The following is a 24,570-nucleotide window of genomic DNA, read 5'->3' as shown; positions in this document are numbered from 1 at the left end:
TTTTTTGCTCTATTTAAGAAATTGTTGCCTAATCCAAGGCCACAGAGATACTCTGATATTTTCTTCTAGATGTTTTGTGGTATTAGATCTTGTGTTTGGGTTTATGTGTGAATTTTTATATACAGTGTGAGGAAAGCAGTGAGGTTTACTTTTCTTCAGATGAATATTTAGTGTTTCTAATACTTTTTGTTGAAGCACTATCTTTCTTCCATTAAATTACGTTGTTGTCTTTGTCAGAAATCAATTGAAAATATGTGTGTGAGTCTATTTCTGGAATGTCTGTTCTGTTCCACTGACCTATATGCAAATCCTTACCCAATACCACACTCTTTTAATGAGTGTAGCCTTATAAAGAATTCAGGTAGTGTCAGACCTCTGACCTTGTTTTACTTTATGAAAATGTTTCCATTTTCACATAATTTTAGAATCAATGTGTCAATGTCTATTTTTTTTAAAAGCCTAGTAGTGTTTTGATTAAGATGTCATTGAATCTGTAGATGAATTTGAAGAGAACTGACATCTGAACAATATTGGGTCTTCTGATCCATGAATATGGCAGATCTCTCCATTTATGTCAGTATTCTTTAAATTTATCTCTACAATGTTTTGTACATCTTAGTGTACAATGTTTCGCCATTTTATAAGATGTGGTTTTTTCATATTTTGATGCTGTTAGAAATAGTATTGTTTAATTACCAATTATTTATAATACATACTAATACAATTGAGTTTGCTAAATTATCCTTGTACGATGTAACCTTGCTAAACTCACTTATTAGTTCTCATAAAGTTTTGGGAGATTCCTTAGGGTATTCATGTGTACAATTATATTGTCCTCAAATAAAGACAGTTATACTTTTTTCTTTCTAATCTCTATGCTTTTTATTTCTTTTCCTTGCCTTGTTGCACTGGCATTAAGTTGCATTATAATGTTAAATAGAAGTGGTAAGAGCTAACATTCTTAACATGTTCTCAGTCAGTGGGGAAACATTCAGTCTATTTTTTCAAATATTTGTTATCTGTAGGTTTTCTGTAGATGCCCTTTTACACTTTTACAGAATGAAAACGTTCTCTTCTATTCCTAGTTTGCTGATAGTCTCTTTTTTTTTTTTTGTCTGTCGTGAAAGGATGTTGCATTTGTTAAATGATCTTTTCTATGTATTTTGAGATAATCATGGTTTTTCTTTTAATATTGATTTATTTTTAAATGCTAAACAAATTTTACATTCTTTGGGTAAATGCCACTTGTTGAGTAATTACCTTAATTATGCAAAAATGCTTAATAATTTGCAAATCGGTTATTAAACATTCTTGCATCCATTTTCATGAGTTATATTGATCTGTATTTTTCTCTATGTATGATGTCTTTGAGTTTGATATCAAGGTAACATGGTCATTATAAAATGATGTGGAAAGTGTTTGCTCTTCTGTTTTCCAAAGGGGATTATAAAGAAATGATCATTTTTTTCATCCTTATAAATTTTGTAGAATTCAATAGTGAAGACATCTAGGTCTATAATATTTCATGAAAATATTTTTAACTCCAAATTCAATTGCCTTAATTAATATAGGACTATTTGGTTTATCTTTTTTCTTGAGTGGGTTCTGGTAGTTGGATTTCTTAAAGAATATTTCCATTTTATCTGAATTGTAAAATGGGTTGGCTTAAGTTTGTTCATACATACATATTATCTGTTATTCCCTGGAAGATCTGTAGGGATGCCTCCTTATTCCTTCATAATATGGAGAATTTTTGTCTTTTCTCCTTTAGTCAGTGTTTAGTCAATGTAGTTGGAGGTTTGTCAGTTGGATTAGTCATAGCAGATAACCAGCTCTTTGTTTCATTGATTTTTACATTGTGTTTCTTTTTTAAAATTTTCTTAATTTCAGCTCTCATTTTTATGTCTTCTGCTTACTTTATGTTTAGTATGTTCTTATTTTTCTAGTTTCTTAAAATGAAGTCTTAGAACACTTATTTTAAACCTATCTTATTTGTGCTATACATTTTCATTAAGGCACTGCTTTAGCTGCATTCCATTGTATTTTCATTCGTTTCAAAATAGTATCTTATTTTCCATTTAATACACAGGAAATTTGGGAGTGTACTGTGTAAGTTGTAAATGTTTGGAAATTTTTCCAGACATCTTTCTTCTGTTGATTTCTGGTTTCGTTCTCTGATGGTGAGAGAACATATTTTCCATGGCTTCAGTGATTTCAAATTTTCTAAGGCTTGTTTTATGATGAAGGCTATGGTCTGTCTTAATCAGTGTATAACTAAAAGGAATATGTATTCTGCCCTTGATGGGTAGAGTGTGCTGCACAATTCACACTGGTCAAAGTTGTTAAATTATATTGTTCAGATCTTCTATACTTTGTGATAGTCTCTCTACTTGTTCTATTAATTACTGAGAGAAGACTTTTAATTTTAATTGTAGATTTGACATTTTCTCTTTTATGTTCTGTCAGTTTTTTGCTTCATAATTTTGGAGTTCTATTGTTATAGATATATATATTTAGGATTATAATGTCTTGATAAATTTACTTTGTTATAACTATAACATGTTTCTCCTGATCCCTGGTAACATTTCCTTTCTGAAGTTTACATTTTCTGATATTAGCATAGTGACTCCAGCTTTCTTTTTATTAGAGTTTGCATGCTATCTATTTTTCTGTCCTATTTTTCACATATCTATTTTTTATATTTAAAATGAATGTCTTGTCTACAGCATATGAATAGATATATTTCATATACCAATTTTTATTTTATCCAATCTGACAATCTCAGCCTATTCTTTGGAGTGTTTAGACTATTTTCATTTTATGTAATTATCTAAATGGTTGGGTCTAAATCTACCATATAATTATTAATTTTCTGATTGTCTCATCTTTATATTTTCCTCCTTTTCTACCTTTTTGACTTGAATATTTTTAATGATTCCACTTTATTTCCACTTGTAACTTATTGGCTATACCTCTTTCCTGTTTTAGTGAGTGGTTTAATATTTAAATGTAATTTTATTACATTGTTACTTTATCATAATCTATTTTACATAATATGTTAAAGATTATTTTCATATAACTTCTCCCATCCTTTGTGCTGTTGTTATATATTTTACTTCATATATGTTAGAAACCTCACAATAAACAAAATGTATATAGATCATATATTACTATTTCTAGTGTTCTCCATTCTTTAATATACATCTACCCTGCAAATTTTACCTGCCCTGATCCTCATACCTGTCCCCGTTAACACCTACATTTGCCTCCAGGCTATGTTTGTATTCTGTCTATGTTTCAGTCTAGAAACCACCTCCAGGCAGTTGGCTGGAGTACCTGTAGGGCTCACTTCATTTGTTTTCCTTGATTCAGAGATCAAATTCTGTGCTTTTTATCTTTCAGTGTCAGAAAACAGTGCAACTCTGTGTGTGTGTGTGTGTGTGTTTCTGTAACAATTTAATTCTTCATGGATGGAAACAAAAATCTATATATATTTTTACCCATATTCATATGCCTGGTCTGTTGGATTTCATTACTTCTTTTATTATATTCCTGTAGCGACAGCCATGGGATATTGGTGAGTGGAGGGTGGCCACTGAAATGGAAAGAGAGACTCATCTCAACTTCAGTCTTCTCTTCACCAACACTTCAACTACAATCACATAAAAGAAAAATAAATGATCCTTGAAATTCAGCTAAAATAGATTCTCTTATAATAATTAAAAATCCTTACAAGCAAGTAAAACATGTTAAAATGAATATTTTTTAAAAGCTTAAGGTTGTGGAGTCTTGAGCTTTCTTCTTTTCTGCATGTAATTGAAAAAGTAATTAATACTGATTAAATACAGAGACAAATGGAGAAAAACATTTTTGAACTTTAAATTCTTATCTTTCTGAAGACTTTTATTAAATATCTATAATTACAGTAATATAAGCAGGCTAAAATTATTTATACTCTTAGAGTATCTAACTTCAAAGTTTTAATGTAAAAAAGTTAGAGCAATAATGAATAGGGTGATCTGGCTCCAATGCTCTTATAAATACCTTTAATAAAGTTTTCTTCAGTTGCTAAATTGACAGGTCTGAATTTCCCCATGCTTCCCTGTTTTTATGTTTCTTGACAAATAAAGCTGGTTTAAATCTCTTCCTGCAGCATTGTACCCCAAGTTATTTTCTTTCCTCTCTTCCTTTATGCGTCTTATCAAGGCAGATGTTATCCAGGCAGGTGAAATTAAGAGTAGAGGCAGTTGTCCATATAATTCAGCAAACCTGATGTGAAGTAAAAGAGATTTAGAGAGACAGAACCACCCATAATAGCCACCTGTGTCTACCAGATTCACCAAATAATTGTTTAACTTTTCACTTCATTTTGGCATGACAGCTAGAGATGGAGTGAACCTATGGGAACAAGTAGATTGTTGTACAGAAGCAAAGATAATCTTTTAGGATCAATATGTTATACCTTCTGTAAGGGAAAATTATGACTCACTAATTTGGGTATGTGATCTGGGAATGTAATGAGTCCGTGAACAAAGGAGAATCTGTAAAGAGCATTTGTTTAGACTTAAAATGCCTTGCATTCGCAGAAGCCCAAAAGTGGATTAACAGGAGATACAAACAAATAACTAAATTGTAATTAGATTGGGGGAAAAAGGTTGAGCATAGAGTAATTTTGTTAGAGAATGGGCAAGGATAACAGTGGGAAAAGGTGGATAGATAAGTTGGCATTTCTTCAATTAGAAAAATGGCAATTAAGGATCAGGGCTGGAGCCATTGTGATTCTACATTTATTTGGTACTCTAGAAGGTTTTGCTAGTTAAAGTAAGTTTTTTTTTTTTTTTCAGTTACAAAAATGTCAAACTAAGGAGGACAAGACTTGATGTGTGGATAGAGAAGTGGTTAAGTGGTAATCATGGCTTTGTGAGGAGTTGGGAGAGTTCTGTATCCTACTCTCATAAACAAGGACTTTGAACTGGAAGTGATAACTCATAAAACAGGACCTTGGAGTCTGGGATCCAACTGTGGGTTCATAAGTCAGATGACCTTGTCAAACAAATGCTGGCCATTAAACTGTAGTGGTCACATTAGCCCACTCTTACGTATCACAGTAAGTCCTGTGTGCAAGTGTAGCCTTTGTTTTTCAAGACACGCATATTTAGAATAGCAAGAGATGAAGCAGTTATGTGAAGACTTCAAGATTTTTCAGTCTGGAGTGACAAGAATATAGCGATACTTACTAAAATTTGCAAAAATCCAGAAGTGTTTGGAAAATTGCATAACGTGTTCTGTAATACTAGACCAATAACCACTCCCAAAACTTTAGAAGAGGCCATTTCAGTATCAGTGACAAGAAGAAGCACATGAAGGAATTTTTTTTCAGGGGCTATAACAGCTGTATATGAAAATAAATTCAAGAAAGATTTCTATAAAGACATGGTCTGTGTGGGCATTTGGAATACATTTGTAACCATTACCAATTTATATCCTTAAACTACATCCTACCACAGTAATGTACATGATGCTACTGTCAGGCAAAGAATATTGGAGCCACTGGATACCAACTTAGCCTGAGGTGCCACTTCTTTTATGTTGGTTTAAATAACTTCTCCTTCATTTGTACTAAGGAATTTCATGGTCCTTTTTTTTTTCATTTTTAATCGTTTATCATATTAATTTCCTACATTTTAAAAATATTCATCCCCTATGCAACTCATTCCCTATGCCAGACTCCCAAAGTCTGGTCTTCCATTATCCCAAAGACAGCGCAAGAGATTGGAAACCAAATTTATATTATCCTGCATATTTTTCAAATCTCAGGAAGCTAAAATCCAGTTTGAACTTAGAGGCTGAGTATTCTCATGAATTCCAGAGGCGTCAGAGTAAATTTACCCTTCCAGAAGGTCATCTTCATGCCACAGCCAAAAGTTACCCAGTGGTTGTGAACAAATAACCAGTATAATCATTTTTTACTACTTGGAGAAAACTGTGGGGTAAACTTAGAATGAATAACCAACGTTTAATTGATGTGGCTTTGGCAGCAGACTTAGCTTTTTTTTAAGCTTGTTTCAGCCGTTCAGATAAAGAGAAGGATGTGCAAATAAAGAGATCTGTTTTCCCATCTGTAGTTTAAGTTTCTGCTGCCAATACCACATGTAGCTTAAAGATGTTTAGGAACCTGGAGAGACCTTCTACAAAGACTTATTTACATGACCACTTGCATTATAGGAATGCATGCCAATTCATAAGATGGTATGAATATTAAACACCCATGAGTCACTCTTTCTGACTGAATTATGTTGGGGCCTCATTGTGTGTTTGGCTGAAACTTTTATAGCTATGTGGAAGTTTTCAAAGTGAAAAAGTTTGAGTTTCAGAGTTTTCTATTTTTATAGGATTTATGAACGAGGGTTGCAGAGGGGAAAAAGGTGGATTACTAGCATAATTTGTTTGAATCTGTAAGTGGGTAGATCATTGCACAGAAGCAAGTATAAGCTTTTAGGATCCATGTGCTGGAAGTTACTGAAAATCATGGTGTAGTAATCTGGGACTGTTACTTGAGAATGTCATAAGTCTGTAAACAAGGGAGCATCAGCAGACATCATTTGTGTAGGCTTTTTAAAAAGCCTTTTAAGGTACTGCCTCCAACGTAGATTTCTCAAAAAAACAGACTCTCTGTTTTCTCTACATGAGGCGGATTGCAACTACCTCAAGTACATTGGTGCATATTCATCATTCATTAATGTTTTTGATGAACTAACCCCCAGGGAAATGGTTGCCAAAAGGTAACTCCTTGGGAAATAACCAGGGTAATTGTTGAGTAAAGTGTACCCAGATGCTGCAATATAACACTAGCTGCACAAATGACAATTTGGTTTCCCTTGGATTCTATGACAGTGTATGTATTATGTACCCACAGGGGCCCTCACTTCTCCCTGACAACCAGTTATAGAAACTTATTGAGCATCTACTTTATAATGAGCACTCTGCCAGGCTTATTTAAAATGAGCTATGACTATTTAAGTCAGAATAGTTCTAAAAAGCCCTTGTTGTCCCACAGCAAACAGGTAACCAAGCTGGTCTTTGAGCTTAGTCTTTCCAACTCTGAAGCATATAGTCTTCTCACTCCATTTATCTGAATATTCAGAGTAACTTAGAACTAAAGTCAGATTTTCTTAAACCTGTCCTGTAATAATCTCTTTGGACAGATACATTAATAATACCAAAAGTTTTGAGGTTACAAATTCAAACCATTACAGATATGTGAAATTGGATCCATGAGAAAAGATGGAGACACTTGAATCTGCAGAAGAAAAGGCTGAGAAACAAATTACTGGCACTTCCCAAACACCCCAAATCATTGCTAATTCATATCCCACTCACTTGGAAATGTATATTAACTGAAATAGTGCTGGAAATCAACTTTTTTTCTTTGCAGCTATTTATAAAGATGATGTTGCTATGTGAACAAATATGGTATAAAACAAGTTTGGAAGAAGCATAGTTTCTATAGTTTGGATATTTGTCACCTCCAAATCTCATGTTGAATTGTGACTCCCATTGTTGGAAGTGGGACCTGGTGGGGGTGTTTGGATCATGGAAGTGGATCCCTTACGAATGACTTGGTGCCCTCCTTGAAGTAATGCGTGAGATCTCGCTGTATTGGTTCACGTGAGAGCTGTTGTTTAAGAGTCTGGCACTCAACCCCCTCTCTCACTATGTAACACACGCCAACTCCCCTTGCCTTCCATTATGAGTAAAAGCTACCCGAGGCCTTGCCAGAAGCTGAGCAGATGTCAGCATCATGCAGAATTATGAAATACACCTCTTTTCTTTATAAATTACTCAGTCTTAGGTACCCATTTATAGCAATGCAAAGTGGACTAAGGCAATAGTCAACCAAGTTAACAAAATGATTTGCTTTAAAACAGGGCAACTCAGTGTTCTGGTTAAAAGCATATAAGAAGTTCATATAATGAGTAATCTCATTCGCTCACTACAAATGGCCCCAGGAACGTGACTCTGTAGTAAGAACTTAGTTCTCACAATACTGTGGATGCTGGTGTTAAACAGGACGGCAGCATTCCACTTGGCAACTAGAATCCCTCAGGATGAGAGCCAGAATTACTGTGCCACACCAGCTTCCTAGGCCTGGGACCTTCAGGCCCAGTGATGCTGTGCACGGGCACAGGGACTGAGGAGGATGTTAGAACAGCCTATTGTTGGCTGTCCTTTGCCTTTGTCATCCATTCTTGTCCCAAGGGCTTTAAGTACTAAGAAACCCGTCATTAAAATATTCAGGAATTCTGAATGATCTTATCTCTGTGGTCATCTGAGTTAATGAAGTCTGGCTTCATGTGAAAAATAACTACAGAAAAGGAAGTCAGCTGTTTGCTTTGGTTGCTAAAATCAGAGCAAAAAAGAAGCAGATTGAGATTTCACAAGAAGAGGTTCACATCCATTAACGACGAGGAAGACTGTTCTAAAGGTTTATTGTTTTTCATTCACCTGTTCATTCATTCCACATCAATGAGGGCTGACTATGTGTTAGGTGTGATGCTGAGCACTGGTGATAGAGTCAGATGCCTGGGGAGTGTAATTACCATTCTGTAGAATAAGAGCAATCATGGAGCAGGAGCCACTTATATGGGAGAATTGAAGAGATGAATCAAATCCAGTTATGCCTGCAGGATGCTTACAGTCTAATAACATTTTGAGAGCTGCTGCCATTTTCTGAATTATAACAGTGTGCCTGTTGCAAGTGTTGTGCCAAGCTCATCACATGCTTTGTTTCTAGTCCTCAAAGCACCCCTATAATGAAGATAGTGGGATCTAATTTGCAAATGGAGACACTAAGGCCAGATGTGGAGGCAGCTGGGGGTGGGGAGCAGCAGGGTGACACTCATTGGTGAGATGAGTGGGGATTTTCTGCCACACACTCTAAGGTAGCAACTTGAAAATCCCCAGTGGAAATGTTTCTTCAAAATTCTCTGCCACCATCCCACAGGGAACCACACCCACCTCGGCTGCTTATGTCCCTCTCAGACACAGTAAATTTCTTCTTCACTGAAGTCGGTGCCAGACGATATTCCTGCCCCAAGCAGTCTTAACATCCTTCCCCGAAAAAGAGAGCCTTATAGAAAGTCCTGTATTTGCTTCTAGGAGACTGAAAAGGTCTCCTCCTTTCATACCAAACATATGCAAGGGAATGTATTCAAGGTGTCAGTAAAAGAGAATGGGGACTCCATTCTCTATGAGATTCTCTGCCATTCTGCTGCTGACTGCTCTGAATGGGTGCCGGGTGCACCAAGATGGAGCTTGTTCAGCCCTCAGTTGACCAGTTGTCCTGGGGACTGGTGTTTTCCTCAACCAACTGCATATTTTCTTTGTGCGAGACAACTTTAATAGGACTGGGAAGTAGTGCCTTAAGTCGTCCCATTAGGTTCCTGGGACCTGATGGTGGTGGTAACTGTGAGAATTTGTTAATACCTTGAGAGACAGAGAGAAGGCACATGGGACAATAGGAACAGGTGAGAGAGCTGACCAGAATCAGAGATGTAACTGGTGACCTTACAAGGATGAAGCCCATTGGTACATCCAACAACCCAACCCTTGAACTCATTAGCAAGGCCCTGTGGGCAACTATACTCACAGCCAGAAATGTGAACTCACATTTGTGGGGGGTTTTTTTGTTTGTTTTTCTTTTGTATTTTGTTTTGTTTTGTTTTCAGATGGAGTCTCGCTCTGTCGCTAGGCTGGAGTGCAGTGAGGCAATCTCGGCTCACTGCAACCTCCATCTCCCGGGTTCAGGCGATTCTCCTGCCTCAGCCTCCTGAGTAGCTGGGACTACAGGTGCGCACCACCATGCCCAGCTAACTTTTTTTGTATTTTTAGTGGAGACAGGGTTTCACCATGTTGGCCGGGATGGTCTCGATCTCTTGACCTCGTGATTGACCCACCACGGCCTCCCCAAGTGCTGGAATTACAGGCATGAGCCACCACGCCCGGCCGTGAACTCACATTTATTGAGAGCAATACTGCATCAACTCATTGAAGATGGGAGGCAGGCTTGCCCCTTTGAACTTAGTTCCTACTACAACCATTTAATTGTTTTGTGAGTTCTTAAAATTCCCTGAGGAAAAAAAAAACTGGCTTCAGAAGTACAATATCTAACATTTGTAATTCAGGTTACAATATTTTTATGAACTGCAAGAAACTAATTGTGCCTTAAAGAAACTACATAAAGATGGTGTCCACATTTTCAATATAAACTTCCGTTCCCAAAGGTTTATGTATTCTGAAGAAATTTTCTTGCAGGGAAACTCGGCATGTGTCTGAGCCCCTGACTGTCCACACCTAACTTAATAGGGACTTACAGATGAATCCTTCACATCCACTACATTTGGCATCTGCAAGAAAGAAACAAAAATGGCCTTAATAGCAAATGGTTTCTGAGTTTAATGTCAGGGCATGCAATTCTCAGGAAATCAGAGAACTCAAGAATTCCAAAAGTCCTGTTTTATAGACTCTGGTATAACAATATTGGGTGTTGAAAGGAAAGTAAAAAAATTTAAGGGGATTGATGCTAGAAAATGTTGTAGTCTTCAGAAAGCCTCCAGACTTAGACCTCCTTCAACATTTTTTCTACCCCTGAATTCCTCCTCTGCCGTATTTCCTGCAGCTGCCCCATGCTTTGTGTTATAGGTTACACAAACATATATGGGCTTTGTATATGGCACCTATTGCCAACATGAAAAAGGCCGCCAAGATTCTCACTTTGCTTTTTGAATCTTCATTTGAGGAGACTGCATTAAGTGCTCTATGTGACTTATAATACATAGAAGAGGGAGAAAAGCCAGAAAAACATTGCCCTTGGAAGAGTGCCTATCACCAAGCTAGAGGTGTATTAGGCCATTCTTACCTTGCTATAAAGAAATACCTGAGACTAGGTAATTTATAAGAAAAGAGGTGCAACTGGCTCATGATTCTGCAGGCTGTATAGGAAGCATGGTGCCAGCATCGGCTGCTGGCGAGGGCCTCAGGAAGCTTCCAATCATGGTGGAAGGTGAAGTAGGAGCAGGTGTCTCAAATGCAAGAGCAGGAGCAAGAGAGAAGGTGGAAGGTGCCACACACTTTTAAACAACCAGATTTCACGTGAACTAATGCATCACTAAGGGGATGGCACTAAGTCATGCGTGATGGATATAACCCCCAATACAAACACCTCCCATCAGCCGCCAGCTCCAACACTGGGGATTACGTTTCAACATGAGATGTAGTAGGGACACAGATCCAAACCATATCAGGAGGCAAAGTAAACTCTAAAAAAAGCCCTGGCAAGAAGTCTAAGGATTCAGTCCAAGAGGGCAGAAGGAAGAGTTGCTAGGCACTTGGGATTCTCAGAACTATATAGTAAGGTTGCATAGGCTTCCTGCGTAGAACCAGACAACCAGCTAGATGCCAGGCATGTTAGCAGTGGACTCCAGCCTCAGAATGGGGAGCCCTGGAACCAAGCTAGAATTCTGGGGCCAGAAGCAATCTCAGAGGAGAAGCTGGGCACCTTGCCTGGAAGCCATGGGGCCATGCTGTAAGCCCTCTGTTCACATGGCTGCCTCAATGGCTATGAAGTGAGCAGAGCCCACTTTGGGGTTTACTTGTGCTTCTGGGGGGAATCAGTATAGCTTGGTGGCTAAGAGCATTGTCTTTGTAGTAAGGCCTAGATTCAAGTCCAGGCTTTCATTTACAGCATATGACCTTGGACAAGTTGCTTAACCTCTGTTAGCTGTGATTCCTCATTTCTGAACAGCAGTGATAGTTCTTGCCTTATAGGTATGTGACGAGGAAGAGATGATACAAAGAAAGCAGAACTCCTGAAAGCTGTAATAAGCACCAACTTTTGATGACACGTCTTCTCAAAAGAAAAAGCACCTCTAATGTCCTGCCCTGCCGAGCCCTCCTTGATTCAGGGATAGGTAGTCCTGAGGATGCTGGGGTAAATTATTAGGGCAGGTAGCCTGGGGCACGTAGGGTCTGACACCTCTCAGCTGCTACATCCCATGAATCTTTGATTCTCATCTTCAAAGACTGAGTCGGTCCTGATGAAGATCTACTTACTCCCGTAAGTCTGAAATACTCCAGACTTTCAGAATTGCCCCAATTACAACACATGGACATGCTAAATCTGAAGTGTTGTATGTGTAAGGCTAAAATTAAGAAAAGACACAGAAGTCTGAATAGCAGTGTCTTTTTTTTTACTCATCTGGCAGTGCCTCCCCATGCAAACAGCTGATCCTTTCTCAAAAACACCATTCTATAACAATTAAATCCCCTTAATTGGGGAGAAAATGAAAAGAGAAGGTCATGAATAATCTGTAAGTCTGGTTGAGAATAAAGTTGACCTGTTGGAGGCCCTGAAATGAATGGGGCTAAAACTTAGCTCTTGTAATCCCGGGAAGGAAAAGCACTTCTCATGGTGTGTCTGTATGATTCAGATATCCTAGAGTCCATGACAAACATCCCATGGCATATGAGATGGTTAAATGGCACCATAGTGGAAAAAACGGTATCTATATCTTCCTGCTAAATATCCCTGTGAAGACTGAAGCCTCTTGAGTAGGGACTTCATCTTCCTAGTACTTCCAACACCAAGCACCAAACCTCCTCGAGCCTAGAAAAGCCAACTCTGTACACATTCCCATCCCTTTATTTTTGCCTTAGTATTAGGAAATTCCCAGACTTCTGCTACTCAGCAAAGATGTTTTGAGGAGGAAGGTAGGGGAATGGGCAAATTCTGAAGTTTGGATAGTAAGTGCTGAGCATGAAGTGAGATTGTATATAAAGATACTTAAGGATAAGCTATTCACCTATCAGGTATCTACTAATATGTAATAAATATACTAAATATTTTATATATTTTGCCATTCATTATTCATTTACTGGGCTGTCTCACAGTGCGCTTAGTGTCATTCTAAATTCTAAGGATTAAATGGTGAACATACTTTAATCCTCACAGCAGTCCTAAAAGGAACCTGAGACCTTGAGAGGCTAAGGCTCTTGCACAGGGGTTCAAAAAATTAGTCATTGGCAAAGATCACACCACAAGCCTCTGTTCTTAAAGCACCAAAGAAGTGGTAGCTGTTGAGCTTTTGATACAAACATTATGTCGTAATCTATTATATTCCCCACCATGCCTAATACAGTGCTCAGTTGTTCCGCTGACCCAGTGCTAGACTTACAAGATGCTTCTAAGATGAAACCTAGGAAGTTTCATTCTAGGATTATCATATGAACAGAAGACTTTCTAGATGACATCCAGATCTTGGAAGCTGCCTCATTGGCCTTGATAAACCACACCACCATTCCAGAAATTATGTGGTAATTTTTTCAGATACTGTACTTTTCTCCATATATAAAATGTTTTGATGATGACACACAATTAACAGAATATGTCACATACATGGTGAAATCATCTTAATTTGTTCTACAGAATAGTGGGATCCCTGGGACTGCTAAGAAATCCAAAGCATTATTGATGAGTTTTGTCACTGAATAAAGTGAGAGTGAAAGACAGTGGCTCACAGCCTTCTCAACTGGGCCAAATGAAGCCCACATGATAAGTGATGTTATGATGGGAAAAATACACTTTGGGATGACCCTTCTGGCATGTGAATTACTTGTCCCCGCAGTCAAATTAAGAGGCCAGATATTTAGTCAACTGCTGAATGGGCGATCATTCATGCAAGAGATACACAATTACTGTTGTTAGGATGTCACTTCAATTTATGTGTTCTCATTACTCATTATTTCAGTTAATAAGTTTCACCTAATTGGTTGAAGTCATATGATTCCCAGATTGAAATAAGGATGACCACAATTTGGTCTCTAATGACTGTTCCTCTTCTAACTCTAAAGACCTATGCAGGATATATGCACAAGTGACTATTGCTGCTCGTAACAGGCTGGTCTTCTTCTTATATTACATGAAGGTGATGCTTTCATGTTCAAAAAGGTCCGTTTCATGCACCTCACTGGAAATTTACTACACCACTAATATTGTTTCCAAATGCTTATCATTTTTCTTTCTCTTAAATTCACCCTTCTAGGTGTCTCCTTTCCTCCAGATCATACCCCAATTTCCACGATTCTTTTATCCTTTTATGTGAGCCTTCTCTAATCCTTTCTCTCTGCCTCTCTATCTCAGAATCCAGCTGCCAGATGAGAACATTGGACAGTGGGATCGGAACCTTCCCGCTCCCAGACTCGGGAAATCGCTCGACGGGACGATACCTATGCCAGCCAGACTCCCCAGAGGACAGTGAGCCTCTCCTGCCTCTCCAGTCAGCCCTTTCTGCAGTTTCTTCCATGAGAGCCCAAACCCTTGAACGTGAAGTGCCTTCCTCCACAGCCAGCCAGCGCCCTGCAGATAGCACCATTGTTCATTCCACATCTGACCCCATCATGACTGCCAGAGGGTTGCGACCTCTTCAAAGCCGCCTTCCCAAACCAGCTTCCTCAGGTAAAATGCCAATCTCCCACCCTTAATAAGACACTTGCTGACAAAAAAAAAAAAAAAAGGAAAACCTTTCACCAGGAGATAAGCAAGTCAGTGACCTGCCTGATAAAAATGTAGATACGTGAAAATTCCTTCATGTCCTTCACCAAAAAGCAAAACAATGTGTATAAGTCAATATCTACTCATAGAATTACACTGAGCAGTAACACACATATAAGGAAACAGACATGTAAGTACTGGTCTATGGATATATGAACTGATTAAGAAAAAAACCATGCAACGTACACTCGTGAGGTTTTATCCTATAAAATTTAACTCTGAATATAGACCAATTTCAGCCCAAGATATAAATTTAACTACAATGTTGTTTTCCTTCTGACCAAAAACATACATGTTCTGATGTATTCCTATCTGGTTAAAATATATTTATATGTTGAACTATAAAAGGCATAGTTTGATAAATCAGCAGTAGATCATGCACTAATGCAGTAGAATAGAGTGAGCCTTCCCATTGAGAAGTACTATCCTTCGTGGCAGTCAATTGAAACAAGCTTTCATGATTAAAGACAGGGCTAGGCTAAGGGTCACCGTTTTTTCATTGTTCCCTCACGATTAAAAATATTTATTGCAGCCCAGGATGACACTTAATAATTTTTAACTTGTATGTCTTATGTTGCTTTTACAACATGCATAAGCATAGGAACTAAAACTTTAAATCGAACGCTTTCACTTATGAGTTGATGATTAGAAAGGAGCTGCAAGTGGAGATTATACTATAGGCTTCTGAGAAATTAGAAAAGGAGACTTTTAATTATAAATCTTGGAATAAATGTGATTGGGCTATTCCCATGGCTGAGTTCTTCCTTTATATAAGAATACCCGTTGCCACGAATGTTGCATCACAAACTTCTGCTCATTCCAAGTCAAGGCTACGTTTTTAAAGCCTGTAATGCATATTATTTTTTAAATAAATGCATTGTTAATTAATGACACAGCCTCCAGAGAGTAAGGGGCAAAATCTTAGTTATAGATTATGTACTCCATGCCTGAATAGTCACATGTGTGACCTCAATTCAGCGGCGGCTGCCTTAGACTTCATGATTAAACACTGTCATTATAACAAATTGAATAGAAACCACAAGTCTTGAATTGCTTCATAAGTGATCAGAAGGAGATTGTTTGGATCTTGCTGCTAATATCCACTGCACCAGGTATGCAAGGGTTCTATCTTTGTTGTTTTTGTTTTTGTTTTGAGATGGAGTCTCACTCCGTCACCCTGGCTGGAGTGCAATGGCGTGATCTTGGCTCACGACAACGTCCACCTGCTGGGTTCAAGTGATTCTCTTGCCTCAGCCTCCCAGTTAGCTGGAATTACAGTCATGTGCCACCATACCTAATTTTTGTATTTTTTATATTTTTCGTAGATACTGGGTTTCACCATGTTGGCCAGGCTGGTCTTGAACTCCTGATGATCCACCTGCCGTGGCCTCCCAAAGTGCTGGGATTACAGTCATGAGCCACTGCACCTGGCTTTGGGCTCTATTTTAATTAAATTGTAAGGAAGAGTTGTAAAAAGATAGTCTATGGTAGAGAGTGAGGTGAACACACTGCAGGGAATTTTTGTCACCCATCCTGAACTTTCCTGTCCCCACATGATATCTGTGGTCCAGAGGGGGCCTGCTTTCCAATGCTTCTCTTTTCTGTGTCCATCTGTTATTCATGTTAAAAATTAGGGAATGAGGACTAGTTGGAACAAAAAGAAAATGAGATTATACCTCCTTTTTGAGCAGTCACTGCCTGTTTAATGTGTACATTTGAATTGGTTATTTTTCTTCTCCCCATATAAAAACTGGAAGTCACTATACAAAACTCACAGTACTGATGAAAACACAGTTCTTAGCTTCCCCTCACAAACAAAATCCTGTGGAGAGGCTGTCACAGCATGTCCTGCTTATAATCACTGAGGTTGGAGGATAATGACAGCAATTCTCCGTTCTGGCATGACAAAGGCATACACTATGCAGGTTAATCTACTTTCACGGGTAATGGGGAAACTCTCTTTAATTGTTCACTGCTAATTACACCCTTGCTACTCAGTGTGGTCCGTGGGCCAGCATCACTGGCGTCACCTGGGAGCTTGTCAGAACTGCAGACTCAGAGCCCCCCGCATACCTACTGAATCAGCACGCGCATGAACCAAAGCTCAGCTGATCCATATGTACATTAAAGCTTCAGAAGTACTGCCCTGAGAGATGTTTAAGGGCTCCAAGCAAAGCTTCCCAAACCACACTATGCAAAATGACCTTGATAAGTATTTTAGGAAAATCGGGGTTCCCTGTGTTTGAGGAAGCCTGCAAATTCAAATCCTCTTTTCAGAAACTATGCTAATGCCCATTGGCACACTGAAGCCTCTGAGAAGTCCTCCAAAGAAGAAACTTGATTGTTGTTGGATGAATAACATTATTTAAAGAATAACTTTAGCGTTTCCTGAATGGTTTGCCTGCCGAACCCTTTCTAACCTGTAAAGTCTTTCAACATTTTGTAGAAAAGTAGTCTAAGAACAGTTTGCCTCAGGGTCTTGAAAAGGGGCTTCTATAGACGTGTATACACAATTATGCAGATGTTTTGGGCAGCACAGACTGCAGTGGGACAGAATGGCAGGAAGCCCAGCTTTCCCTGTATTTGGACCCTTTTTATCATTTCTGAATGTCTCCCCCCACCTCCTTCCCTAAACTTGGAAAAGGTCGATGGAAGCTGATATGTGATTCCACATACGTGTTCTCATTTAGGAAAAGTCAGTCCCCAAAAGCAGAATGAAGCAGAGCCAAGGCCTCAGACATGCTCATCATTCGGATATGCTGAAGATCCAATGGCAAACCAGCCGCTTCCAGACTGGGGGGGTGAAGATGCCGCCACCAGGACCCAGGTGAGGGGTCGGGGGAGGTGAAGGGCGCCATCTACCTGTTGGTCCTGATTGTAAAAAGTGCACCTTTAAAACACTTGTATGATAGATTTCATTTTAAATGAAATTTGCTATTGGTTTCCTGAATTATAAACCAAGATCTAGGGTTTGCCCTTTTCCCTGCCTTATTAAGGAATACTGTGGGTTCTTGGGACACTTTCATTCTGAAGAAATCAAAGTGCCTCTGAAATGCACCCAGATTCTTGGGTATGGATGCGCTGCCCTGATTAGATATTGTGGGACATGCATTCACTCTCCCAAGCCATGCGGGCGCCATTGAAATGATGTTTTTTCTATTTTTTTCATTATCTCAGTAGTTATTTTAACCTTTACTTTGTTTTTATGAAACAGGGAAAGCAGGTCTAATTCTATTGCTTCTAAGGATGGCTAATCAGAGGCTCGGTGTGGTCAAATGACTTGCTAGGATCCGTGAGCCTTGAGTTTCATTTTTGCAGTGGGTTCTTCATCTGCCCTGAGGTGACACACACAGAACTCATAATGAGTGGCTATGGGTGTCTGGCTCAGGGACTCCTTGCTCATCCCTACTGGGGGTTATGTGGTACCCCCTCCTGTTTACCCCTTCCAGCAGGTTACCCCTAGAACCTAGCATACTGCTTAGCACACAGTAGGTACTTAGTAAACACTGTTGAATGGATGGGTGACTAAGTAAATGAATGAAGGAGTAAAGGAAATGAGTGCTTGAATTTATAACCCCAGATAAGCGAGTTTACATCCTAAAATGTGTTTTTACAATCCCCAACCAAATGACACTCTTCTAAACAAACTTCAGAGACCCATCTAATGCATCTGGATTGGAACTATCTGGCTTAGGTGGGGAATAATAGGCTCCAACAGGACATTCTACAAATGGGGGAAAAAAAGTCCCCAAATAACCTCAATTCAAGAACATCGGAGTTGCACTCCTGGATCCAGTATTCTGCTTATGTGCACAAAGGGGAATACTGTTCATACAGCATCAACTGCCTCAGCGATTCCTGAATACAGCATCATTGCCACACCACGGACATCCTTAGGGGAGGGGCCAGGTGATGCGTGCATGTGAGCAAGAGGGGAAACTGGGTCCCTCAGCCCATGAACTGTCAGCAGATTTGAGGATTACATAGGGTCAGCAGTTGCTTACTTTTCTAAAGGCTACTGTCCTTTTGGGAGCTGAAAGAAAATTATAAATTAGGCAAACATTGATTCTTTTGTTCCCAAGGTTGATTGTTTTATTACCTTCTGATACTTGGAAGGCAATGATGAGATCAGTTAAATAAATAAGCCATTAGGTTTGGAACAGCAGCTCGTAATAGGCACTTGAGAAAAATAAGACCCTATAAAGAAGTGTACAAAATGCAGAGCGGGTAACCGTGGGGACCTTCCTGGGCCTGGGACAATGGCAGAGTGCCGTCGACAGCCTCATTATTGCAGGCCTAGTTCTGCAGCTCTGGTAATTGAGTAGACAGCATCAGCTCCTCAGGAGGCCGAAAAACCAGCAAACCATAGTTGGTCTTGGGTGGGCGGTGGGCTGGGCAGTGGGAATGGAATTCTGTGCACACATTGACAGCCAAATGTGAACTGTGTCACATGCTCACAGGATGCTCTGCCCCGTTTTGATTTGTATGAATAATCTTAACAGTCTCATATTACTCATTTAGGACAAGGCACCCAGAATGTGTACATACTCTGCCAGCGGTGGCAGTAATAGTGACAGTGACCCGGACTATGGAGATAATGGTTTTGGAGCTGGAAGGGGACAGTTAGTGAAAGCACTGAAGAGCGCTGCCCCAGGTAACAACCAGCGAACTTGCTGGCCCTGCAGGTTCCTCTCTCTGGGAAGCCGCTGATTATACCTTTCACTGTGCTTGGCCCCCACCCTCTTTGATTTTATGTTTTTTCTTCGTGTCTCTCCTGAGATCTAATTTTCTGGTACATACAGAAGATTGTCTATGCGCATCCATTTGTTTTCTAGTGTAATCTTCATGACATTGCAGTGCAGTCTGTAAGGTTTTTATTTCTGAATCCAGCATCTCTAAAACAGCCTCCAATTGAGTTATCTCAGTAATGAAGGAATGACTATAAAGATAACTTTGTTCTTAATTATATGCTCTGGCAAGTTAAATCATCCAGTGAGCTGTGGATGGAGTTTTCCAGGCTCTCTGCTAACATCATGCTGTGTAGCCCTGGACCTGTTAGCTGTGCCATTATGAACAGGTCTGTTTGTGAGGTTGAAGCTCCCTCACTATCTTTTTCTTTGAGCCAGAATTGGCAGTAGAAAAATCATTATCCCTAGGCATTTGAAACTATGTCTATTCAGATGGTAGTTCCTTTCAGATACAAGAGGACAGACAAATCCCTAACACAAAATGTGATCTGGGCTCTGCTTTTCTTCTAATTCATCTGGATTGTCAGAAATATTTTAATGATGCAACGGAAAGCCATTCTTTTCCTACTAATCAACTTTTTTCTCAAATACTATTTTATAAATTATGTAATGAAAGCATCATTTTATTTTTTTAAAAAACAAGGTTGATATGTTTAGGAAAAAACAATCTAGCATCCATGTGTGTTTCCAGTTTTCAGAGAATCTTGGTATTTGCATTGGGGGAAGGAGGGTTAGAGTAGCATGGAAGAAGAGCTCATTAATCTGAACCACCACTTTGTCCCTTTCTTCTTATAAGTTATCAGAGAGGTAGGATTGATGGTTGAATCATGCAAAGCTTTACCAAGAAGAAAGTGGTGAATACCCCTGATATTTTAGTTGGTTGTTGTCCCCGTTGGCTCTTTGTGGTTCATTGGTGTCCCTCTGACTGTGACAGAGGAAGGGGAAGGGGAGTTCATTGTCATGGAGCTCGCCCAGTGAAGATGCCTAGGATGATGCCGGCTCCTAATCCATGTTCTTCCCTTGAGCTCATGGTGAGTCCTCAGGGAATAGCCTCACCTCACCGACCCTCAGCCACACACCCAAGAATGGTTTCCAGGGCCCCTTTCAGCCCTCAAACTTTCTCTATTCATTATTGAACAAGTATTTGTTGAAAGCTTCCTCTGAGCCAGTTTTCCAGCAGTGAGTAAATGGACAAAGATCCCTGCCAGATAGTAAACAATAGATATCATACACAAGTAAATGTATATAGTTCGTTCATAGGAGATGAGTGCTACAGAAAAGACAAAGTTACACAGAGAAAAGGAGAGTGAGAGTGCTGGCAGTTGGAGGAGAAGTTGAAATTGAAGTGGAATAGTCGGAAGGAGCCTCACTGAGAAAGCGACTTTTGAGCAGAGAGAGCTGAAGCAGGAGAGTGAGTGAGCCAGGAAGGGCACTCCCAATAGAGGAAATGGCCAGTGCGGTAGACTTGAGGCAGAGCATGCTCTGGAGCCCAGGAGTAGCAGGAGGCTTGCATGTTGCTGCAGAGAGAGCAACTTGATGGATGAGGCCAAATGAGAAGGGGCCAGAACCCCTGGAACCCTGTGTGCCTTTCTGAGGACTAACCTCTACTCTGAGAGACAGGGAATTTGGATGACTTAAAGCCTGGGAGTGGTATGAGGTGCAAAGTTTAAAAAGGGTGCCTCTGGCTGCTGTATTGAGAAAACTGAAGAAGCAGGATCAACTAAGAGACTGATACAGGCATCCAGGCAAGAGATGTTGATAGCTTGGACCAGGGTGGTTGCGATCCACACCGTGACCAGCGCTGGCTAAGAGAGCTCCCTCAATGATGGAAATGCTCTATGTCCATGCACATGGCTGCTAAGCACCTGAAGCGCAGCCAGTGCAAGTAAGAGACTGAATTTTTAAATTTAATTTGAGCTCCAGTTTTCCTAAGAGTTCTCATTTGGGCCATTCCTTCTTTTCTCTTTTATTTGAAATTTTAATTAATGTAAATATAGTCACATGTGGCTTGCACAACACAGGGAGTGAGAATGGTCAGATTCCAAATCTAATTAAAAATACCACCCAATGGCTGGGTGTGGCTCATGCCTGTAATCCCAGCACTTCAGGAGGCGGAGGCGGGCGGATCACGAGGTCAGGAGTTTGAGACCAACTTGGCTGACACAGTGAAACCCCGTCTCTACTAAATATGCAAAAAATTAGCTGGGTATGGTGGCGGGCGCCTGTAGTCCCAGCTACTTGGGAGGCTGAGGCAGGAGAATGGCATGAACCTGGGAGGCGGAGGTTGCAGTGAGCCGAGATCACGCCACTATACTCCAGCCTGGGCAGCAGAGCGAGACTCCGTCTCAAAAAAAAAAAAAAAAAAAAAAAAAACCACCTGACTCAGACCAGGCATGATGGCTCATGCCTGTAATTCCAGCTCTTCGGGATGGTAAGGCAAGAAAATAACTTGAGGCCAGGAGTTGAAGACCAGCCTGGGCAACATAGTGAGCACCTGTCTTTACAAAATTTAAAAAAAAATAATAAGAGACAGGTGTGGTAGCTGTGGTGGCACATAACCTGTGGTTCCAGCTACTCGGGAGAGTAAGGTGGGAGGATTGCTCGAGCTCTGGAAATTGAGGCTACAATGAGCCACGGTTGCACCAGTGCACTCCAGCCTGGGTGACACAGCAAGACCCCACCTCAAAACAAAAACAACAACAACAACAACAACAAAAATACAATTCACTGGTATACTGGAAAAAAAGTAGGATCAAGGATGACTCCAAGCTTTGGCTCTTAGAAAGACTGAATTTGCCCTTGCCTTCTGCCAAGTGAAATGGGAGTTCTGTGTGGACATGCTAGATTTGGGGGCGCATTAAGCCTGCAAGTAGAAGTGGTGAGTAGGTGGGAGGCTAGGAGAGTCTGGGGCTCATGTAAATTTGAGTGTCATCAGCACGTCAGTCGCATTTAAAGCTGTGTATCCAAATGCAATGAGGAAGGGAGGGAGTGTAGCCCAAGAGAAGACCAAGTCCTCCCACCTTATCTCAGTCATGGAGAAGAGGAAGACCCAGTGAAGGAGGAGGAGGGCGGGGGAGTGTGGCATCTTAGAAGCCAAGTGAGGAAGGTATGTCAAGGAGGAAACTCATGATTCTGTCTGTTGCTTGTTACCAAAAAGAGGCAAGCAATCTTCAGTTCTGTCCTGCCCCTTCCTCCACCAGTGGGGTCCCAGTGTAGACAGAAGTAGGAACGGAGGGGAAGGATGGTCTAAGTGTCCTGAAAAAGGAGACAAGATTTAAGACAAATTCGCTGACTCCAAATGAGAGAATACCTGGATACGAGTGCACTTACCTCAGGGCCCGTGTTTCAGCATCATAGCCCTGTCTACATGAATTGTGACAAGGCAATCAAGAATCCGCATTAGGTTGTGGCTTTGGATGACCTAATGATGAACAGTAAACTTACTGCTTGAAGTTTTATCCTTCTGCGAAATGAAGTGAGTCCCAGCCTGAACATTTTTCTCTGTCAACTCACTTTGCTCATCCTATTTCCTCTAACCAGAGCAAACCCCTCTTTGAAAAGGAACATCTTTACTTTATTCTATTGCTTTAGCTTCTTGGGAGAAGGTGGTGAGGTCCTAGAAGCAGCACAAACAGCAAGACAGTCTTTCCCTCCACCAAGGTGCCTGCGACCTGCCTTTAAAAGAGGATGTGTTGCCAGAGATCGGTCCTCGCACACCCTGACAGCCACAGGTCAGCCCCAGCTGTGGCAGTGCTGCCAGCAAGGGAAAATGTTCTGTGCAGACAGCTGGCATGGCTGTGGGTGTGTGCTGGCTTCCAATAATCCTAGGAAGGGGCATTAAAGGATGGAGGCAGCACCATTCACTTCCTAAATGTTGGCAAAGTTCGTATAAAAAGAAAATAGAAACAGGAGAAAAACAATAACAGGAGGACGTGCCTTGAGTGTCTGGTGGAGATTTTATTCCCCCTAAGTCAGTGTTTCCTTGCGTTCATCACACATGCCTGTGAAAGGGAGATTGGCTGTCATACCCCTGGAGTCCCTTTTGAAATAACAAGGTTCTTAATAGAGGTCCCCAACCCGCAGGATGGAATTCACCAGTAGATCGTGAAGCCTTACTGGATGTTTGCCAAGATAGCTGCCCTTTTCAAACACACCCTTTCTCCTTGGTTCCCTGAAATTTCTTTTCTTTTCTTTTCTTTTCTTTTTTTCCTTTTCTTTTCCAAGACGGAGTCTTGCTCTGTCACCCAGGCTGGAGTGCAGTGGCACAATCTCAGCTCACTGCAACCTCCGCCTCTCGGGTTGAAGTGATTCTCCTTCCTGCCTCAGCCTCCCTAGTAGCTGGGATTACAGGCACCTACCACCACGTCCAGCTAATTTTTGTATTTTTAGTAGAGACGGGGTTTCACCATATTGGCCAGACTGGTCTTGAACTCCTGACCTCGTGATCTGCCCGCCTCAGCCTCCCAAAGTGCTGGGAATACAGGCGTGAGCCACTGTGCCCAGCCTTTTTTTTTTTTTTTTTTTTTTTTTTTTGGAGATGGAGTCTCACTGTGTCACCCAGGCTGGATGGAGTGCAGTGGTATGATCTTGGCTCACTGCAACTCTTCCACCTCCTGGGTTCAAGCAATTCTCCTGCTTCAGCCTCCTTAGTAGCTGAGATTACAGGCACCTCCCACCACACCCAGCTAATTTTTGTATTTTTTTGGTAGAAATGGAGTTTCCTTATGTTGGCCAGGCTGATCTCAAACTCCTGACCTTGGGCGATCCTCCTGCCTCGGCCTCCCAAAGTGCTGGAATTACAGGCGTGAGCCACTGTGTTTGGCCAGTTCCCTGGAATTTCCCTCAGGCAGGAGAGGACATTTGATAGTGGCAGTCGGTCCTCCACAGCTTCCAGAAAGTTTACAGAGGCTGCTGCCTGTCCCTTGTGCCCTCCCACCGCCCACTCCCATTGGCCCCAGCTCCTTCCCTAGCTGCTCACCCTGCTGGCTGGTCACAGCATGACTTGGAACCCACCCTTCAAAACAGGGTGGGCTGTGGCCCCATATTCCCTGGTTTTGGGGGCCCACTTGCTTTGTTTGCATCACACTGAATGTGGCCAAAGAAGTCTACTTTCTAAAATCCTGCCTCTAGGCTCATAACACACTGAATAAATACACAACTTTTCTTTCAAGGTTGGTTTCTTTGGCTTCATTCTGAAAAATGTTTAGAAAGTCT

General features: G+C 40.7%; 1 protein-coding gene across 9 annotated transcripts in view; it reads left to right on the top strand.

The window, feature by feature from the left end:
• The window catches only part of NCKAP5 (NCK associated protein 5), a 978,205-nt gene that overhangs the window by 903,283 nt on the left and 50,352 nt on the right, over positions 1–24,570 (top strand). For 6 of the 9 annotated variants that reach the window (XM_065525413.1, XM_015432050.3, XM_074008901.1 and 3 more), the window contains 2 exons: positions 14,198–14,512; positions 17,299–17,435. In XM_065525413.1, coding sequence (XP_065381485.1) covers positions 14,198–14,512; positions 17,299–17,435 — 452 coding nt within the window. Of the gene's footprint in view, positions 1–14,197; positions 14,513–17,298; positions 17,436–19,129; positions 19,263–24,570 lie in introns of all 9 variants that reach the window. The other 3 variants (XM_065525416.2, XM_065525415.2, XM_074008902.1) reach the window with 1 other exon arrangement.

The sequence above is a fragment of the Macaca fascicularis genome, chromosome 12 (genome assembly GCF_037993035.2).
Source record: "Macaca fascicularis isolate 582-1 chromosome 12, T2T-MFA8v1.1".
Classification (NCBI taxonomy): Eukaryota; Metazoa; Chordata; class Mammalia; order Primates; family Cercopithecidae; genus Macaca; species Macaca fascicularis.
The sequence above is the reverse complement of the archived record's forward strand: the minus strand, read 5'-3'. Positions and strand labels throughout refer to the sequence as shown.